This window comes from Scomber japonicus, chromosome 3 (genome assembly GCF_027409825.1).
Source record: "Scomber japonicus isolate fScoJap1 chromosome 3, fScoJap1.pri, whole genome shotgun sequence".
Classification (NCBI taxonomy): Eukaryota; Metazoa; Chordata; class Actinopteri; order Scombriformes; family Scombridae; genus Scomber; species Scomber japonicus.
Window position 1 is genome coordinate 11,124,060 of NC_070580.1, and position 17,878 is coordinate 11,141,937.

General features: G+C 40.0%; 1 protein-coding gene across 1 annotated transcript; it reads left to right on the forward strand.

Annotated features, from left to right (window-relative positions):
- The first annotated feature begins 219 nt into the window (after positions 1–219).
- Positions 220–17,366, forward strand: mapkapk3 (MAPK activated protein kinase 3). Its single transcript, XM_053315196.1, has 10 exons — positions 220–974; positions 6,172–6,311; positions 10,459–10,523; positions 10,699–10,778; positions 10,876–11,002; positions 11,240–11,315; positions 11,412–11,536; positions 13,198–13,283; positions 13,405–13,485; positions 16,177–17,366. The coding sequence occupies exons 1-10, from the start codon at positions 678–680 to the stop codon at positions 16,330–16,332; spliced, it is 1,233 nt and encodes a 410-aa protein (XP_053171171.1). The 5' UTR covers positions 220–677; the 3' UTR covers positions 16,333–17,366.
- The last annotated feature ends 512 nt before the right edge of the window (positions 17,367–17,878 follow it).

Genomic DNA, 17,878 nt, shown 5'->3' on the forward strand with positions numbered 1-17,878 from the left:
CCTCTCAGGACCATCATTTTTTCTTTAGTCTTATCAGTATTACAGCCAAGAAATCTGATCATAAGCACTGACTGTTGTTCACATGCTCACTGAACACTGAGCTGAATATCCGTCCTGCTCCTTTAAGGCGGCCGCATAGGGCCAGTTGAGAAATATGACTTAACTGAAGGAGGGTGGTGCTTAGACAAACAGTGACAGTGACTGGCCATGTGAGTGAAGGCAACCAAAGGACTCCAGATCAAAGGGAACCTGAGTCCAGCAGAGCCAACGGGAATCCCTCTTCTCTGCTGTTTGTTAAAGGCATTTCTAACTGGAATTTATTATTATTTATATCATTCAGATGTGCTGAAATATTTGGATTTTTCTGAAGAGACAGCCTTGACTGGTGAAGTTGACAGAGCTTCTTCTTTTTTTTGAATAAAATAGGCGCGTATTTAAGTTCATGAGAGAAGACGTAGTTACATTGTGATTTATAAGCTCCAGCCTACAGTAGATACAGTCTAAGTGATTTACTGTGGAGTCCTCTCAGGACAGCCAGACGCGCCAGCGGCGCTCAAGGATTCCTCTCAGTTTGACGCAATTACCGGAGGGCAGCAGGAGTCATCGTATTTACTTTAGTCAATTACGCACGCTTTCCTACTGCTGAGCACCGCTGGTGACAACAAGCCGGTGTGAACATGCTACAAAATGGAAACGGAAAGGAGAACCCGCTGCAGGCGCCGAAAGCTGAACCAGAGCCGGACTCCCCGGCTCAAGACCCGAAACAGGAGAAACCCACTGCCCCAAACACCGACAAAAAGGACGCGGACGCAGAGACCACGCACTTCCCCCTGCCCGTTTATCCCAGTCTGGATATAAAGCGAAACGCTGTAACGGACGATTATAAGATCTCCAGCCAGGTTCTGGGTTTAGGGATCAATGGCAAAGTCCTTGAGTGCTTCAACAAGAAGACTGGAGAGAAGTGCGCACTGAAGGTATATTGGAGTCACCTGACTCATAACAGTATGTCATAAACAGTGAATAGTTACAGTATTAGCACTGCTGATTAAGGGGTCATTATCAGTTAAGAGATGAGCATTTTGTGTGTTTCTTAAATGTTCACACTTGAAAATAATGATCTGTTTATGTCTCTAAACAGTAGCACAGTGATGCAAGAGAATATGAACAACTTAAAAAAATAAAATAAAGCTAAAGCTGTTGTAGTTATATAGTAGTTATAAATGAAGTTTGGTTAGTTCAATTAGACCTGTTGATCAGTTAGGAGTGTGAGGCTCCAGTCCTGTACTTTGAATTTTAATGGTGAATCTACACTTTATTTAGATTTAGATGATAAATTGTCCCTGTATAAATGAGGATTTGTTTACAGCAACCAAAAACTAAAGAAAACATTTAAGTTTGCATCTTGGTCTTTGTGAAACTGTGATTGGCATTTTCACTATTTTCTGACATGTAATAAACCAAACAACTAATCAGTCAACTGAGAAAATAACCAATAGATTAATTGACAATGAAAGTTGCAGCCCTTGATAATGACACGTTAGGTCTGTACTTTTATCATCTAGGAGTTGTAACTAGGTTGACATTATAGCCAGTTCTCTCTATCGGAGGTCATATTTCAGACACTGTGTGTGTGTGTGTGTGTGTGTGTGTGTGTGTGTGTTTCTTAGAGAGCATACATGCAAGTTTTGGTTTTGCATGTATGTGTATGTGTGCCTATACTGGTCCTCACACTGGGCTGACATTAACTGTCCACGTTGCCCACTGGACTCACAAACTGCGTGTGGACATGGACTATAACAAAATCAAATATCACAATATTTTGTGTCCAAATACCTTGATATCAATATTGTGACAATATTGTATGGATGAGTCAGTGCTTTCACACAATATTTACATAATGAATTTTGTGATTGATAATCATCAGTAATGTGGATATTACTGATGACTGAAGTCTGTAATGGACAATAATAGAACAGCTATATCTGTTTTCACTTTACTGTAATGCAGCCTTTAAAACCAAGAAGATACAATACTTATGCCATATTATGATATCCAAAATTTAAGAAGATATCTAGTCTCATTTCACGATATAGATATACTATCAGTACATTGCCCAGCCCAAACAGGGGCACAGATTTCTGGAAGCTCTGATCACCTGATTAGACAAGAAAAGGGGCATGTGCTCACCCAGGCACATGCTATGACATGTTACACTTCTTCAGAGGGACACACATGGATGTTGAGAGTGACACCTTATTCTGGGTTGTTGGAAACTTGGATACAGCTTCACACTCAAGCAGTCACACGCACGCACGGGTCGTCGAGCTGTCACCTGTCACCTCTGGGCCACAGACTCAGAGAGATTTACTGGCTTACAGTAATCCATCTCGATCCGAGCTGCCAAACCGGGCAGCAGCAGTGGCACAAGCAGAGCTGCAGAGCCAGGGCTCGAGGGATAGAAAGAGACAGAAGATGAGAAAAAGAGATAAACCCAAGCAGAAAATAGGCAGTCAAAAACAAAATGATGAAAGGCCCGAGAGGGATAGGATGTTTGATAGCATCACGTCAAAACGGGAGACAGGAGAAATGACAGCAGAGAGAATGACAACATGTATGTGGCTGGAAGATCTTCAGGCTACTCGCTGAATTCAATTTGAGATATTTTGTATTTTTATATCAAAGCAACATTTGTTAGAAGACACTGAGCTGTTAACACGGCGCCATGGCACAAAAAAGTGTTGTATTAGAAACTTTTTGTCTGCTACATAAAAAGAAACTGATGTGTTTCTGATTGCATGTAAGCCTAAATCACCTGGCACTGACAGATTTCAGCCTCTACACAGTGAACAGCAGGTCAGGGTGACCCCACCTCAGAAAAAAACACCTCAAACACAACACACTCAGCTCGGAAACATGTTAAAAGGTTTAAAAGAGGACAAAGAAAACACTCATGAAATCATAATGGACCCTGTTGCAGCTCTTACTACTGTTAATGTGATTGTTCTGGACCTGCTAACGCTTTTTTGAGTAGTTGCTTTGTAGAAACCTGATAGAGTTCTTATTCCTCTGTATTTCCACTCAGGATAATTAATTACTTTCCAAGCACTTTTTAAAAAAATCTTAAGGCAAATATAAAGCAAAAGGAAGCAGTGTTTGATGTGGATGGGGTGAGAAGAGTTGACCAGCTCACTGGCTTTTTAATTAAGAGTCGCTCTGAGCGATAAATGTAATGGATGGGTATAGGTTTAATCCACTTTGCAGCAGAGCTGGAGGGAAGCCATCTTCTTAATGTAATTCAGTTACAGTCATCAGGATTCTTTTAACTTGGATTTGTCTAACTCCTGGGAGGAGAGAGGGAGGAGGGAGAGCCCCGTGCTCCATGGCACTCCTCTCGCAAGCCACGCCATTAACCACTAAAACCATCACGAGCTCATATTTGGCCGGTGAATGTTCCATTTTAGCGTCAGCGGTGCCCTCCAGCTTAGCACGGAGGCTTCCATTCATAGTCAAACTCTTCTCTTCAGTATGTTTGTGCATCTGTGGTCAGACCTTTGGCATGCTCGTGCACATCTGGGTTTCCTCTGGGAGCCACAGAGACCAAACTGTCAAGGAAACCCTCAGTGGTTTGATCAGAAGGACACTGCACGGAAGACGGTAGATGTTTGAAAATGGTTAGATCTCACGCAGGTTTGCTCCAGGCAGTCGGTGTTGTTAGAGAAGTTAATCAGTCTCCATTGACTGTCAGGGTTCAGCCGCTTGTTGAGCAATTCAAGATCATTATCTGCTTTGATTGTAGCATTGAGGAAACATAGCTGCAGCACTGAGAGGTCTTAGATAATGAATGCAGCAGGAGATTTTAGGTTTTCAGCCTCGTTAACCTTTGAGTTTCAGTGTGGATCACTCCTGCTATTTGTTGGGCTTACACAAAACAGGAGCTTGTTTTTTTTTTTGCCCAGTAGGAACAGTCATGTAGGGATTTCATTTACAATTCACTTTCACTTTATGTCACAGGAAAATCTACAACTAAAAATACATTTTGGGTGTTTTTTTAAGTTAAGTTAGGAGTTTACATTGTCATTTGAAGGATTGATGAGTTTTCAACACTTAAAAAAAACTTTATTATCATAGAATACAGCACAAAAACTAGCTTTAAGAGTATTCATCCTTGTTTCTCAGCCAAAGGTATTAATTAATTTTGCCTATTATTATTACACACAGCAGGTATAGACTGATCATTATAACACAACATATATGAACACTCACTAACTAACTAACTGCTCTATTTTATGATCAGCACTTTATTGATAGGAGTTGTAAAGATAAACCACTTTTCTTTTTTTTTTTTAATCAGGTGCTGCAACAGGTGTAAACATGAACATTGAACATGAATATTATTTTGTGTGTGTGTGTGTGTGTGTTTTGGTGGTGTTCAAATCTATGGGGCAATATCAGGTAAAGGTGTTAGTCGCCTCAGTGTGTGTTACCGCCTCCGGTGACAGAGATGTGATATGTTTAGAGGAGTGTGAGGAAGCGGTTGATTGGTTTAGAGTAGGATAAGAGGCAAGCTTGTGTTTAGTCTCCACGATGTCGCCTCACATATGAAAAGAGTCCATCAGAAGATTAACTCTGTCTCTCTCAGTCACCTCTCTGTCTCCCCTGTAGTGTTTTATGTTTATATTCAATCCACGCAGTCCTTTTTTTTATTACAGCCAATTCTCTTTCCGTGCAGGAAATTAAGGAAACCGGCTCACATGTTGTCGGCTCAAATTAAAGTCATAAAGCTATAAATGACATCGCAGAAAGAAACCTGCCCACTGCTTCGCTCGTAGTCAAGTTAAGTGGGAGCGGCTGAAGAAAATAAGGCACATCTAGTAGTAGATCAGGCAAATCAGTCACCGGAAACCCTCAACTTCTTACTTTCAACACCCTTGTGTGCTCGGCCCTCACTTCCTCTTCTATATTAACGAGGCAGCTAAGTTACGGATATGAGCTGGTTTTTCTAGCAGTGTCATTTTGGAGTTTCCATGAAACGTGAAAGTGTTTTTTTATTTCCGCTCTCACAACCGACACAGACTTTTGGTAAATACTCTGTCCGCGTTTTAAAGTCCGTGAGTCAACCCCTCTGTGAGTTATGTACTCGGGGCTCGGCCGGCCTTGTGAACAGCAGGAGATCACTCCATCACTGTCACATCCAAAAATACACTCTGACTGAAGATGTGTGCTATGTCAAGGTCCGCCACCTGCTGTGTGTGTGCTTATGTCAAACACATATCCTGACGTGTGATCAGGCTTTCTTCAGGACTGCATGGATGTCCTCAACTCACACTGAAGTTATGATAGACCAAAAAATATGATTATATTATGTGTATTGTAGCAGGGTCACTTTTCATTAAATTAATACAAAAACCAACCATCAGGGAAAAGTTACAGTTAAAATGAGTTAACATTTATGACACAATGCTGTAAGTATGAGGCATTTTAGATGCTGTAATCGTCCTACATGATCAGGCTGATGTCATAAGGATGTTTTCCGATATGGGCGTACTGTAAATGACAATTATATTTGAAACTGCATTTAAAAAATCATGGTCATAGGTGTCCAGTGATTAAGTATTTTACTTCCATAAAGTTAGGGGGATTCACAAGTGTCAGATTATAAAAAGAACAGTAAAAAAAAGTATCATGACATTTGATCTCAAACTCCCAAAACCTACATTTCCCTAAATGCAATTTGAATTCACCTTTCATCCTTAATGCCTGCTACTGTTCAACTCCACGCCTCCAGTTTGTGATGCAAGCTTTCTGTTCAACATTTTTAGTCTCAGACCCAAACCGAGATAACCCTGATGACATTATCAGGGATATCTTTCAAACATATCAGACAAAATGCAGCCGTTTTCACAGGCTGCGTTTGTTCTCATCTCGAGTAAACTAAACTCTGTGTGTAAAACTGGGGGAGTGCAACTTTAAGACACTTACCTAACTATACTCAAACTAATGTATTTCTATTAAACATTACTTTACATTAGACCAAACCCTTCTAACTTCCTTTATCAGCCTGCTCAAAATAGTCATTTGGACAGCACTATAACATGATAAGATCACATATGATTCCTTTTCAAACAGTAATAATGTATTTTCTATTCATTGCTTCCCTTCTACGTCTGCCAGATTCTCTACGACAGTCCAAAAGCCAGGCGAGAGGTGGAGCTACACTGGAGAGTGTCAGGCGGACCGTACATCGTCCGCATCCTCAACCTGTATGAGAACATGCATCATGGGAAGAAGTGCCTACTCATCATCATGGAGTGGTAGGATCTTCTACTTCTACCTCTAAACATGATCTACCCACCATAACCTACCTGAGTGATTTCTTTGACAGCCATTTAGTTTTAACCCTAACCCCTAACCCTATTACTAAAAAACATTTGCTGTATCTTTATTTTAAAGGCAGTATTTACACCTTGCATTAGCTATGTATAGTACTTAAAACCATGAATTATCTAAAATTATGAAACTTTACAAGGCTTGTTTTCTTATTTCCTGGAAACATTGTGAGTGCGAGGCCTGCCACATAATTCAGACCTCAATCAAGTTTCAGTTTCAAAATAGGTAACTGATATTATAACGATAGCAAGTCCCGCAAGTCCCCGGTTTGAGATGAGGAAGCGATCTTGACAGGATGATGTGGATTGATCTAACAAACTCTTTGGAGAAAAAAAAATCCTTATAGAGAAGTAGCATCTTTTTTTGAACTAGAAAAGAGGAAGTTAGTGGTCCTTCGCCCCTTTCCACTGGAAAGTTTGCATTTGCTCTGTGATAAATAAAGAAAAGCAGCTTTGTCGTGACTACGGACTTGTAACATTCAGTCGCTTCCATAAATGTACTCACTTTGTGATCTTTATATCATACAAATCGCACAATCAAACAGGCTGAAGGTGATTTTCCACGTGTGGTTTCCTGTTGTCAACCGAAAATATGTGTTGTTGTTTTTTTCCAGCATGTTGAGACGGCTACAAAGTGAACAATGATGCTTTAACCTTCACAGCTGGGTTTCATTATATTATTATTCTCGTAGAATACATTTTAATAAAAAGTTTTTATGTGAACCACATTCACAGTTTTATGGGAAGAGAGCTGAAATGTGGTAAGGAAATCAGAAAGGATTTAATATTTCCAGGTTGGGCTATTTCTGTCTGTTAGTAGGCTGCTTTTCCATAATGTGTTCTCCTTCTGTTAATAACACAACAGTTGTTTTTTCCACCATGATGAGAAGGTGAGATGTTATCTGTGTCATCATAGTGAATCATTTATGCTGATATTTGTTTTGAAGATATACTATGCTGTCTTCTGTCTTAAAACCAGATAAATGGAACCCAACCAAACAAATGAGACAAAAACATCAAATATATTCATGTATTTATTGAGGAGAGTTATCCAATTTGACATAATTGTGTGAGGCGAAAGTATGTGACGCTTTCCTGTCAGCAGTTGGTGTGACCCCCTTTTGCAGTAATAACTTCAACAAAACGTTTCCTGTAACAGTTTATCAGCTCTCACATCAGCTTGGAGGAAATTTAGCCCATTACTCTTACAGAACAGTCACAATTCAGGGAAGTTAATGGGCTTCTTGGTATGAACTGCCCACTTCAGGTGCTTTCACAGTACTTCTATAGGGTTAAGGTCAGCGCTTTGACTCAGCCTTTCCAGAACATGAACTTTCTCCTGCTCTAGCCATTCTTTGGTAGAGCGACTTCGTATATTTAGTATCTGTTGAACTTCATTTCACAGACAGATACCTGGACTTTTTCCTGTAGAATCTGCTGGTACAACTCAGAACTCGAAGCTCCATCAATGATTGCAAGCCATCTTAGTCCACAGGCAGCAAAGTAGACCCAAACCATCAACATGTTTCATAGATTGGATGAGGTACTTAAGTTTGAATGCAGTGTTCACTCATCGCCAAACAAAACGCTTCTTCATTCAAGCCAAAAAGTTTGATTTTGGTGTCATCCCTCCACAGAACATTTTTCCAATTATCTTCTGGCTTATCCAGGTGGTCTTGAGGAAACCGTAGACAGCAGCAATGTTCTTCTTGGAGAGTTGTGGCTTTCTCTTTGTCACGCTGCTATGCTCATCATTGATGTTCAATGTTCTCCTGATGGTAAACTCATGAACGTTGACTCTAGCCACTACAAGAGAGGGTCCATTGTGGCCTCCTGGACTTTTACACATCTGCTCTTGGTGTGATCTTTGTTGTTTAACCACTCCTGGGTAGGGTAACACTAATGTTTGATGTCTTCCATTTGTACATGATCTGCCTGATGGTCGGCTGGTGGAGTCCAAACTCTTTAAAAATGGTTTCGTAACCTTTTCCAGCATCAACAACTCTGCTTCTAAGGTCCTCAGAAATCTGCTAGTTTGAACCATGACACACTTCCACAAACCTGTGTTGTTAAGCTTCTCTTAAAATCAAACAGGGCCTCTCAGACTCACACTTGATTTTCATCCATTTATTGTGTTATTTGTTTAATTGATGTTTTAAGACTTCTATGTAAATCTAAATTTATAATAGAAATAGAGCAAATTCTAAAGGATTCACACATGTTTAAGCAGAACTGTATCTAAGTGTTATTACTGAAGATATAGTGTAGTGTTTGTGTGTGTGTGTGTGTGTGTCTGCTCCATGTCACCGAGGGCAGAACACTCATACACGCTAAAGGTCAGTCATAAGACCTGTAACTGACGAGACAAAGTGAAGACATCTGCACTGATGGGAAAGATAGAGGGACCAACCTCCATCTGGGCTTCACATGTCATAACAGGTGTAATAACAAACAACTTCCGTGACGGTGCCAAAACAGTGCTTGTGTGTGTGTGAGAGTGTGTGTGGGTGTGTGTGTGTGTGTGTGTGTGTGTGTGTGTACATGTAGTGGAACTTTTTTATGGCCCTTTTCTTGTGAATGGAAAGAAACCATGTAATAATTCAGTAGAACGGAGAGAAACCACAGAGGTCTGAGAAATGACCGTCAGCTCTTCATGGGAATTTTAGACAGTGACTAAAGCTGAAGCTGATTGTAACGTACTGTATGTAGTGACCTTGTGTGTATGCCTCAGTAATCTCTGCTTCCTGTATGAACGAGGGTCAGAGGAGGACTGCAGATTGTCGGCTCAGCACACAATCGCACACACATTTCTCTCTCTGCGCTATCTCTTCATCTGTGTGCTCATGCACCACAAAAAGTACACTCATTAAATGCATATTCACGTCCACATCGAGCACAGAAACATCTCCGTGGGAGCAGAAGTGAGAGTTTCAGGAGTCAGTGACGGCTGTTTGACGTGTGGTTGTGAGACTGTGAGGAGTGGGAAGCACAAACATCTATTTCTGAAAGAGGTCATAGGTTACAGTCATGAAATGTTAGTAGAACAGACATACTGCAATGTTTTAGACTTCAAATCATACTTATTTATTGCTTCATTGAGAAATTGTACAGCAGGTATAAAAATCATGAAGGAATGAGACAAATGGTAGCCATGATACTCATAGAGTGTGTGTGAAAATAATCAGAAATCACCTCACGTAAAAACCCTGGTGGTTTGTTTCAGTAATAGGGTTTTGCTAATTTCCTGTTTGACCCACTTTCTAGCATTTTTAGACCTTTAAGTTCACTTTTCATTTTTTCTTTGCTTGTTACTGAAAGCTTGACCTCAGTCTCAAGAGATTTCCACCAACACCTGTTCAATCACAGTGCAGTGACTGGTAGACATTCACAGTAGATGGATCAGTTTGCCAGTCAGTGTCAGTGTCACATTAATGTGTTATAGATCTGTTATACATTGTTGATATGAACAATATTAATGTGAAGAATCTCTCATTGGTGAGTCATCAATAATCATTAATGAAGGGGTTAAAAAGAGTTAGGAGATCATCTTTAACTATGAATGTAATGAAGTCATCAATAAACACTTCAGTTTAACCCATTTAGTCTTCAGTTATAAATGTTAATACATTTTTAATAAATGACTTGTTGTCCAGATGCCCTGCAGAAGGTCAGAGTTAATATGTTTAAATGTAGCCATTTCAAAGATTGATTCAATTGATTAAATTACAAAGCAAGTGTAAGGTGTGCTTTTGAATCGCAAATATAATTACTGTGATCATTTCAGATGTCTTTTTTTAACCCTCTTCAGTCTACTTGTCACCGGTGGACTTAACCTGTTAGACAGTAACTGTGATGTTACTGTCCAACAGGATGTAATAAAAAAAAACACATCACTAATAACCAATGTCTGTAGAAATATAGCAAACATGTTCTTCTTTCATTTCTTTCTCACAACATCAGAAGTTTTTGTTTTGTTTTGAAGTTTTGAGGAACTAACAATGTATGTGTGTGTGTGTGTGTGTGTGTGTGTGTGTGTGTGTGTGTGTGTGTGTGTGTGTCCGTCCATGTCCAGTATGGAGGGAGGAGAACTGTTCAGCAGAATCCAGGCCAGAGGAGACCAGGCCTTCACTGAGAGAGGTGAGAAATGATGGAAGGATGGACTTAAAGAATGCACCATTATTCCCAAGACAGATATACGACAGAATCTTAACTTATATTAGCATAGATCCATATGCTACATTGGTGTCTTTTCTTCTGTAATACTGGAATTGTTTCTGGTTTGAGAGATTGTGTTTTCCTCTTTTCCTCCTAGAGGCATCTGAGATTATGAGGGACATAGGCACGGCTATCGATTTCCTCCACAACATGAACATTGCACACAGAGACATTAAGGTGATCAAATATTACCACTAGAATCATTTATTAAAATAACACGATCAGTTCCGGTCCATTAAATGAAATAATGTCATGCTTTTGCCTCCTTGAACAGCCGGAGAATCTGTTGTACACGTCGAAAGAGAAAAACACAATTCTCAAACTGACAGACTTCGGTTTTGCTAAGGAGACAACGCTACACAATCCTCTACAGACCCCCTGCTACACACCGTACTATGTGGGTAAGTTGAATGATTTTAATTTTCCAAAGGTCATTTTGGCACCCTGAAAGATGGACTGTGGGAAGGAAACAGCGTCATGTACTGTTAGTCTTAAGGACATTGAGAGTGAGAACTTAAAAACGGCTGAGTCATTTATTGTCTATGCTGTAATAACCCTGATCTCTCTATTTCTGTGTGTGTGTGTGTGTGTGTGTGTGTGTGTGTGTGTGTGTGTGTGTGTGTGTTGCCACTGATAAGCCCCTGAGGTTTTGGGTCCAGAGAAATACGACAAGTCATGTGACATGTGGTCTCTGGGTGTCATCATGTACATCCTGTGAGTGCTCTGTTTTTGCATGATGAACACACTATATAGATAACTTCAAACAAATTCCCAGTGAGTCTTTCTCCTCACCATGTTTCCTTTCTTTAGGTTGTGTGGCTTCCCTCCATTTTACTCCAACACGGGCCAGGCCATTTCTCCCGGGATGAAGAGGAGGATCCGGATGGGTCAATATGAATTCCCCAACCCAGAGTGGGCTGAGGTGTCACAGGAAGGTGAGAGTCCCCGTCCACACTGATGCCTTTCACAGTTGAATTTTTTTTTTTTTTTTTGTAAGATATTTTGGGATCCTGTTTACAATGATGCAGGGTTTTACACACCTGGACATTTCAACTTTTGAACACACATTGAAGGAAAATCAATATTCACATGCCCATATGTACAGAGAGTATTACTGATCACTGCATACAGTTGCTGTCATGAACATATCTGACAACTGCAGAACTTTTAACCTCTAACTACACAATAATGAAACATTTAATAATCCATATAATATTCAAATCACAAATTTTATATGTATGTAGCTGCCCAACAACCAAAACATAAAGATATGTCAACACATACTTAGGGCCTGATTTACTAAAGGTTTGCATGTGTAAAAACGTGTGCAAACTTGACATCACCCACAAAAAATGTGCAAGCTGATCTACTAACGCAATACAGGGAGGAGAAAATGCTAATATGTTATTTAGCATGCGTATTGTGATTTACCAAACCTGAAGGTAATTTTTCTGACGCTAACTGCGTCGATAAATAAAACCTTTGAAGGGCAGGTATTAACCGGCTGCGCACTGCACATAGATGACTGCTGTTACTGTTTTTGTTATAACTCAATATATTTGTTAACCTCTTCCACTAGAACCTGATCACATTTCAACGTGTCTCCATCCTGTTGCACCTGTCTTCATTTTCGCAGTTATAGTAGATCACCCGCCCAGCCCTTATTGTGTTCAACTTCATTAAACACAAAATATGTCATCACAGAAAGTCAAAAGTGACAGACATGAGTTTATTCTGCTGAGAGCAAGCAGATTAATCAGGGTATCTCTTAAAATGGTTTTACCACATCACTTCAGATGATGTAATAATGCACAATTATGTTTGTTCAACAAATAAAAGAAAAGCAAGAAGAAATTAAGCAGTTTTACCATCTGCATTTTTTGGCATTTCATTGTGGACAGCAAAGTGAAAAATGCTATGTCAAAGAACGGTGCTTGTCATGTGAATTGTCACCTGAACTGTCACACTCAAAAAACAGGAAACCATAGAACCAAAGTCTTGCAGTTATGCTAACCAGGTTTCCTGACCTAGTTACAGATGTTCTCAAATAGAAACTGAGAGTATAAGACCACCTGCAGCTGGGCGAAAATGTCACAACTGGTTGTTTTTGTCAGTGTGCTTTTAAATCAGTTGTGCTTACCTGAATTTGGTTTTTGTACACATACTTTATGTTTCAGCTTTAAAGCCTCTGAAGGTCACTCTGGTTCATCTCCAACACTCACTGACCTGATGTCATGGCACTTTTCTCAAGTCGTATACATAAGAAGACTACAATGATTATGTCCAAACTCATTTAAGAGACATCTTAAAGTCAACTCAGAGACATCAGCCAGCTGGTGTTCTGTATGCATGACTTTATGCACATACTGTTATAGTTTCTATTTTTTCCACTAAAGATCACTCACTCACTCACTCACTCACTCACTCACTCACTCACTTTCTCACTCTCAAATCATCATAGTTGCTGTGTAAGTAGGCCATCCTGTCCCTGAGAACAGAAAAGCTTTAAAAGACACAAGATGTGTGTGTGTGTGTGTGCGCTTGTGTGTGCGTGTGTGTATATATAAATATCTTTGCATTGCCTTCACTCTCCCAGGAAAAGATCTGATCCACCAGCTACTGAAGACAGACCCTAATGAGAGAATGACCATCACTCAGTTTATGAATCACCGCTGGATCAATGTAAGTGTCTCGTATAGACAACACAACATTTTAAACTTCCTGTACTATTTCCTGTGTTGTGCAACATGTCTGTGCATTCTTTGTCCATATTGTCATGTGTCTGTGTATTTGCATTCTGCAGCAATCCATGGTGGTTCCCTCCACCCCGCTCCACACCACCCGGGTCCTGACTGAAGACAGAGAAATGTGGGAGGATGTGAAGGTCAGAAGAGCAATGACACTGACCCCCTGTGGTCGCTGGTTGACATTGCACACTGTTACTTCTGGCTTATCAAAGCTTTAGTTGGCATCAAGTGTTTCAGGTGTACTCCAGCAATTCAGCATTACAGTCCATAAAAAATCAGGGGGAGAGAGGGAGAGACAGAGACAGATTTTTAAAAAGAAGAGTCCAAATGAAAGCAGCAGAGGCCACATCATCCTGATTTTTGGTAACTACTTTGGGTCAGATTCTAAGAAGTTGGATCCTAAATTTCCTGTGCAACTTAACAGCATAATCATTCATTAAAATGTCCATGTGTGGTAAATTCCCACATTCTTCAAACTCAAAACACTTTGTGTCATCATCAGGGTTATTTTCTGACATTTTAAAATGCTCCTGTTAGAGCAGAAACATTATTACACCTGTATTTACAGGACTTGTAGACTAATCTTCATGTGTAAAATCTGTGGACTTCCCCTTTAATCAGATAATTAGCACATTAAAGCCAAAATTCGGAAAGAATTGTTGATGAAGGACTTACTTTGTTGACTGAATTCAAGCAATAATAGTTTTTCTCAAACTGCCTTTAACTACAGTAACAACTACAGAAGTGTCCCCTCGAGGTGGTGCACAGATTGTAATACATCATTAGATAAATGAAAACAGACTTAAACAAAATGAAGGGCGTAGTGGTTAGCACTGTTGGTTCACAGCAAGAGGGTTCTGGTTTGGACCCACCTGAGTTTGTATGTTCTCCTGTGCCTGTGTGGGTTCTCTCCAGGTACTCCAGCTTCCTCCCACAGACCAAACACTTGCAGTGAATTGGTAACTTTAAATCTCTAGTAGGTATGAATATGGGTGTGACTGGTTGTCTGTGATTGCTCCATCTCCCCCGTGACTCACTAGAGGATAAGCGATATAGAAAATAGATGGACCAATCAAATTCATTACATAAAAGTTTAAGAGTTTTAGCTGTATTTTAGTGTGTTCAGGTTGGCTTTCTGTTTTGTTAATGAAACAAATTAAAATGTTTCCAAATTAATTTCAAAATGAAAATGTTTTAAGAGCTATTTCATCAACATCTTGATGATTCCCTGATGACCACCAGGGGACAGCAGTGGTCACAGCCTAGTCTAAACTGAGCATTAGTTTAGTTTAATATTTAACACACACAAACACACACACATACACACATGCACATGCACATATACACGCATACACACATAAACACAAAAGAGCTCATTTGTGCCAATCTCGACTCTTTTCACCTGGTTTACACAAAGAAAAGTGTTTGAAGAGCAGTAACGCTGTTTGCTCACTCAGAGTCACTGTGGGGTGAGTTCCTCAGTGCTGTACAAAATGTCTCGATCGGACAACTGCATATCACACCAGCTGTTTCCACTGGCTGTAAATGTCTGCAGAAATCGTGAATAAAATGGCACATTCCTTCACAGCAGCTGAATGTGCAAGTTTGAAGAGATAAGGTATGAAAAGACCTGTCTGTAAAATGATACACACACAATACACCACTGTTAAGTTCTGCAATGTGCAATTGGTTAAGTTGCGTAAAGATTTCACTTGTTGCACTTCCAAAGAACCACTTCTCTAAAAGCAGAACAAGGTTCTTACCACATACTAAGCAGTATGGATCAAGTGGCTTCCTATTATTAATCATGAAGGTTTAAGACACTGGGTGTTAAGATTTCCAAGACTGTGGCTCTCAGGTCCAGTTTACAGGCCAGTTTGTCATGTTAGGACAGTTAGAGGCCAGTTTTAACTGCAGCCTGTCTTTACCTCAGCCTGTGATGACTCGACCTTTCCCCAACCCAGAAAAACATTCCCACAAAGGTTTCTCTCTGCTCTTGTCAACATTTGATTTTTGCCCTGCTCTACAAATAATTGAGTTAATATATTACTGTATAATATTTATAACCCTTAAAACTGCATTCATCAATATTTCCATATGAACGGTGAAACAAATCATTGTGTGTAATATGAGAAGGGTCGCTCATAGAGACAAACCCGCAGAAAATCATCATTAGACTTCCTCATTTTCATCACCAATAGCAACCTTCTTTTTGTTATTAGTATCTTCTCTGTTTTGGTTCAGTCTCTTAAGCGCAAAAATAGTTCAGATAAACATACTGTATCCTACTTGTCTGGCACCAAACAGCAGACAGACAAAGTTAGCGACTAGCTGATTAATGTAGCAATAAATGTATCTGCTAAAGAGACAGATATTTCCCTCATGAGCTGGAGGAGACCAAAACAGAGCTTAAAGAAGAGTGAATATTGTCCTTACATTCGTCAGGTGGTTATAGACATAACTCCAAATGAATGATTATGTTTCTCTATGTCTTATTTTTTCAGTTTTGTGTTTACAGCTTGTTACAATATGACCTGAAAATGTGATCAGATGTCAGTTAATGCCAGTTGAAAGCTGGTATGCACTGATTAAACAAAATCTTTTGGATATTGAAGTGTAAAATTCCTCAGGGATGTTAATCAGTTAGAAACTAAAATACCAGTTTAAAATTGTGTTACACGTTAGAGTTGGGTTAAAAATAGGACTCTATTTTAAGGTGTACTTATTACAGACATGTGCTGGTATAGTGTATTATCTGCCCTCTGTGATATAAAACTGCACTAAACTAATGCACCCTTCTACTCTGATCCCTACCCTGTATTAAACAGGAGGAGATGACCAGCGCTTTAGCGACCATGCGTGTGGACTACGACCAGGTGAAGATCAAGGATCTCGACACCTCTAGTAACCCTCTGCTCAACAAAAGACGCAAGAAAGCTGCTGCAGGGGCCAAGAGCGGGTCCACGGTCTGCCAAAGTCAGTGAAATACTGAGGCCCTGCAGGCAGAAATCCAGGAAAAAACACGGACGATGAAGGAAAAGTTCATTTGTGCAGCACTGGATCACTTACAGACCTGCTCTGGACTGTATAAAGCTGACGTGGAGGAAGTGTTCTGGATAAAAGGACAACAAGAGAATCACAGCTGGACATTAACACGACCTATCAAGACATGATATCACCTGTGTCTCCTGCCAGTGGTAGAAATCACCACCTCTGCTCACTGCAGGCTTATCTGTTTTTATCTGTTTTTATGTACTGTATCTATGTCATTTTTAGGTCTTTCCTGTTTGTAAGAGAGTGTCTGAAGTATTTGTAGTGATAAATGTATTGCGTATTTGAGTGCTGGATCTCCTATTTTGAGATCGTCTTTATATCTATGCACTAGTGTGCAGATCACACATAGACAGATGAACCAACCACAACACTCATGATGCTCGTGTTGTCTTAATATGGTTTTGCTGCCTTCCTTTCAGGGTTTAAAGCAAAGTCTGACACTGACTGACGTGATTAGATCTTTGACAGTAAAATGTAGCCTCCATGATGACCATTTTTCATTGAAGGAACAATAAGTTAGCTTCACACTCACTATTGAGTTGTATATTTAAACACGGTGTCACTGCAGATCAAAATTGCGTCCTATTCATGGAGACATGAGCGATAGTACACAACCTGCCTGCTTCCTGTCAGCGGTGAGGCCAGAGAGCTTGACAGCTCAGTGGAGTAACAGTGGGGTAAGACTTGGTGGTGAGATATGGCTGAATTGTGACACTTTTACTTGAGAAAGGTCTTGTGTGTATGTGTGTGTGTGTTTATAGGGGTTGAGTAAAATGCTTCCAGGTAATAGAGGGCCACAGTTTCCCCTCACATGAAGACATGGGCAAGACAGTACAGCCTTTAAAAATGGGAACCTCATCTGTAAGGTATATATGGTTGTAAATAAAACTTTCTAAAGTAAATCTGGAGTGTGTCTTTGCTTTGGACCTTGGAACCATTGTTTTTGTAATCATGCCTTTCAGCCTTTGTGAGCCTTCTATAAATAGCAGCAGTGGAGTAGTTATTTGGGAAGCAGCCATCTGACTTTGTGTTCTCCTGGAAAAGGTCAACATTATTATGTTTAGATTATATGGTAAGTACCTTTCCCCTACTTTAATCACATGGTCCCCTTGCAGTATTTAGGGGACGAAGTAGGGGGAAGCTAATGATAAGAACTTCTTGGCTTCCTTGCTGTAAATATGGGATGTCAGCCATGCTTAGATGAGGCCCAAATAGAGCATGACCCCTCAGCTGTTGTTTGCTTCTCCATGTCTTTGCCGTAAAACACAAGAAAGAATAAAAGCCCTCTAAATAAGACAAATAAGAGTGTTTTTGGGTGGAATTTCACAGCATGTCGCAAATGATTTATTTCCTCATAGTCATGCAGTGGTAGGTATTTTTGCTGTTAGCCATTTTGTGGAGACAAGCCCAATGACGACAGCATGTGTCACTTACATGTTGACACAACAGTATCTGTAATGCTTCCTTGCTTGTATT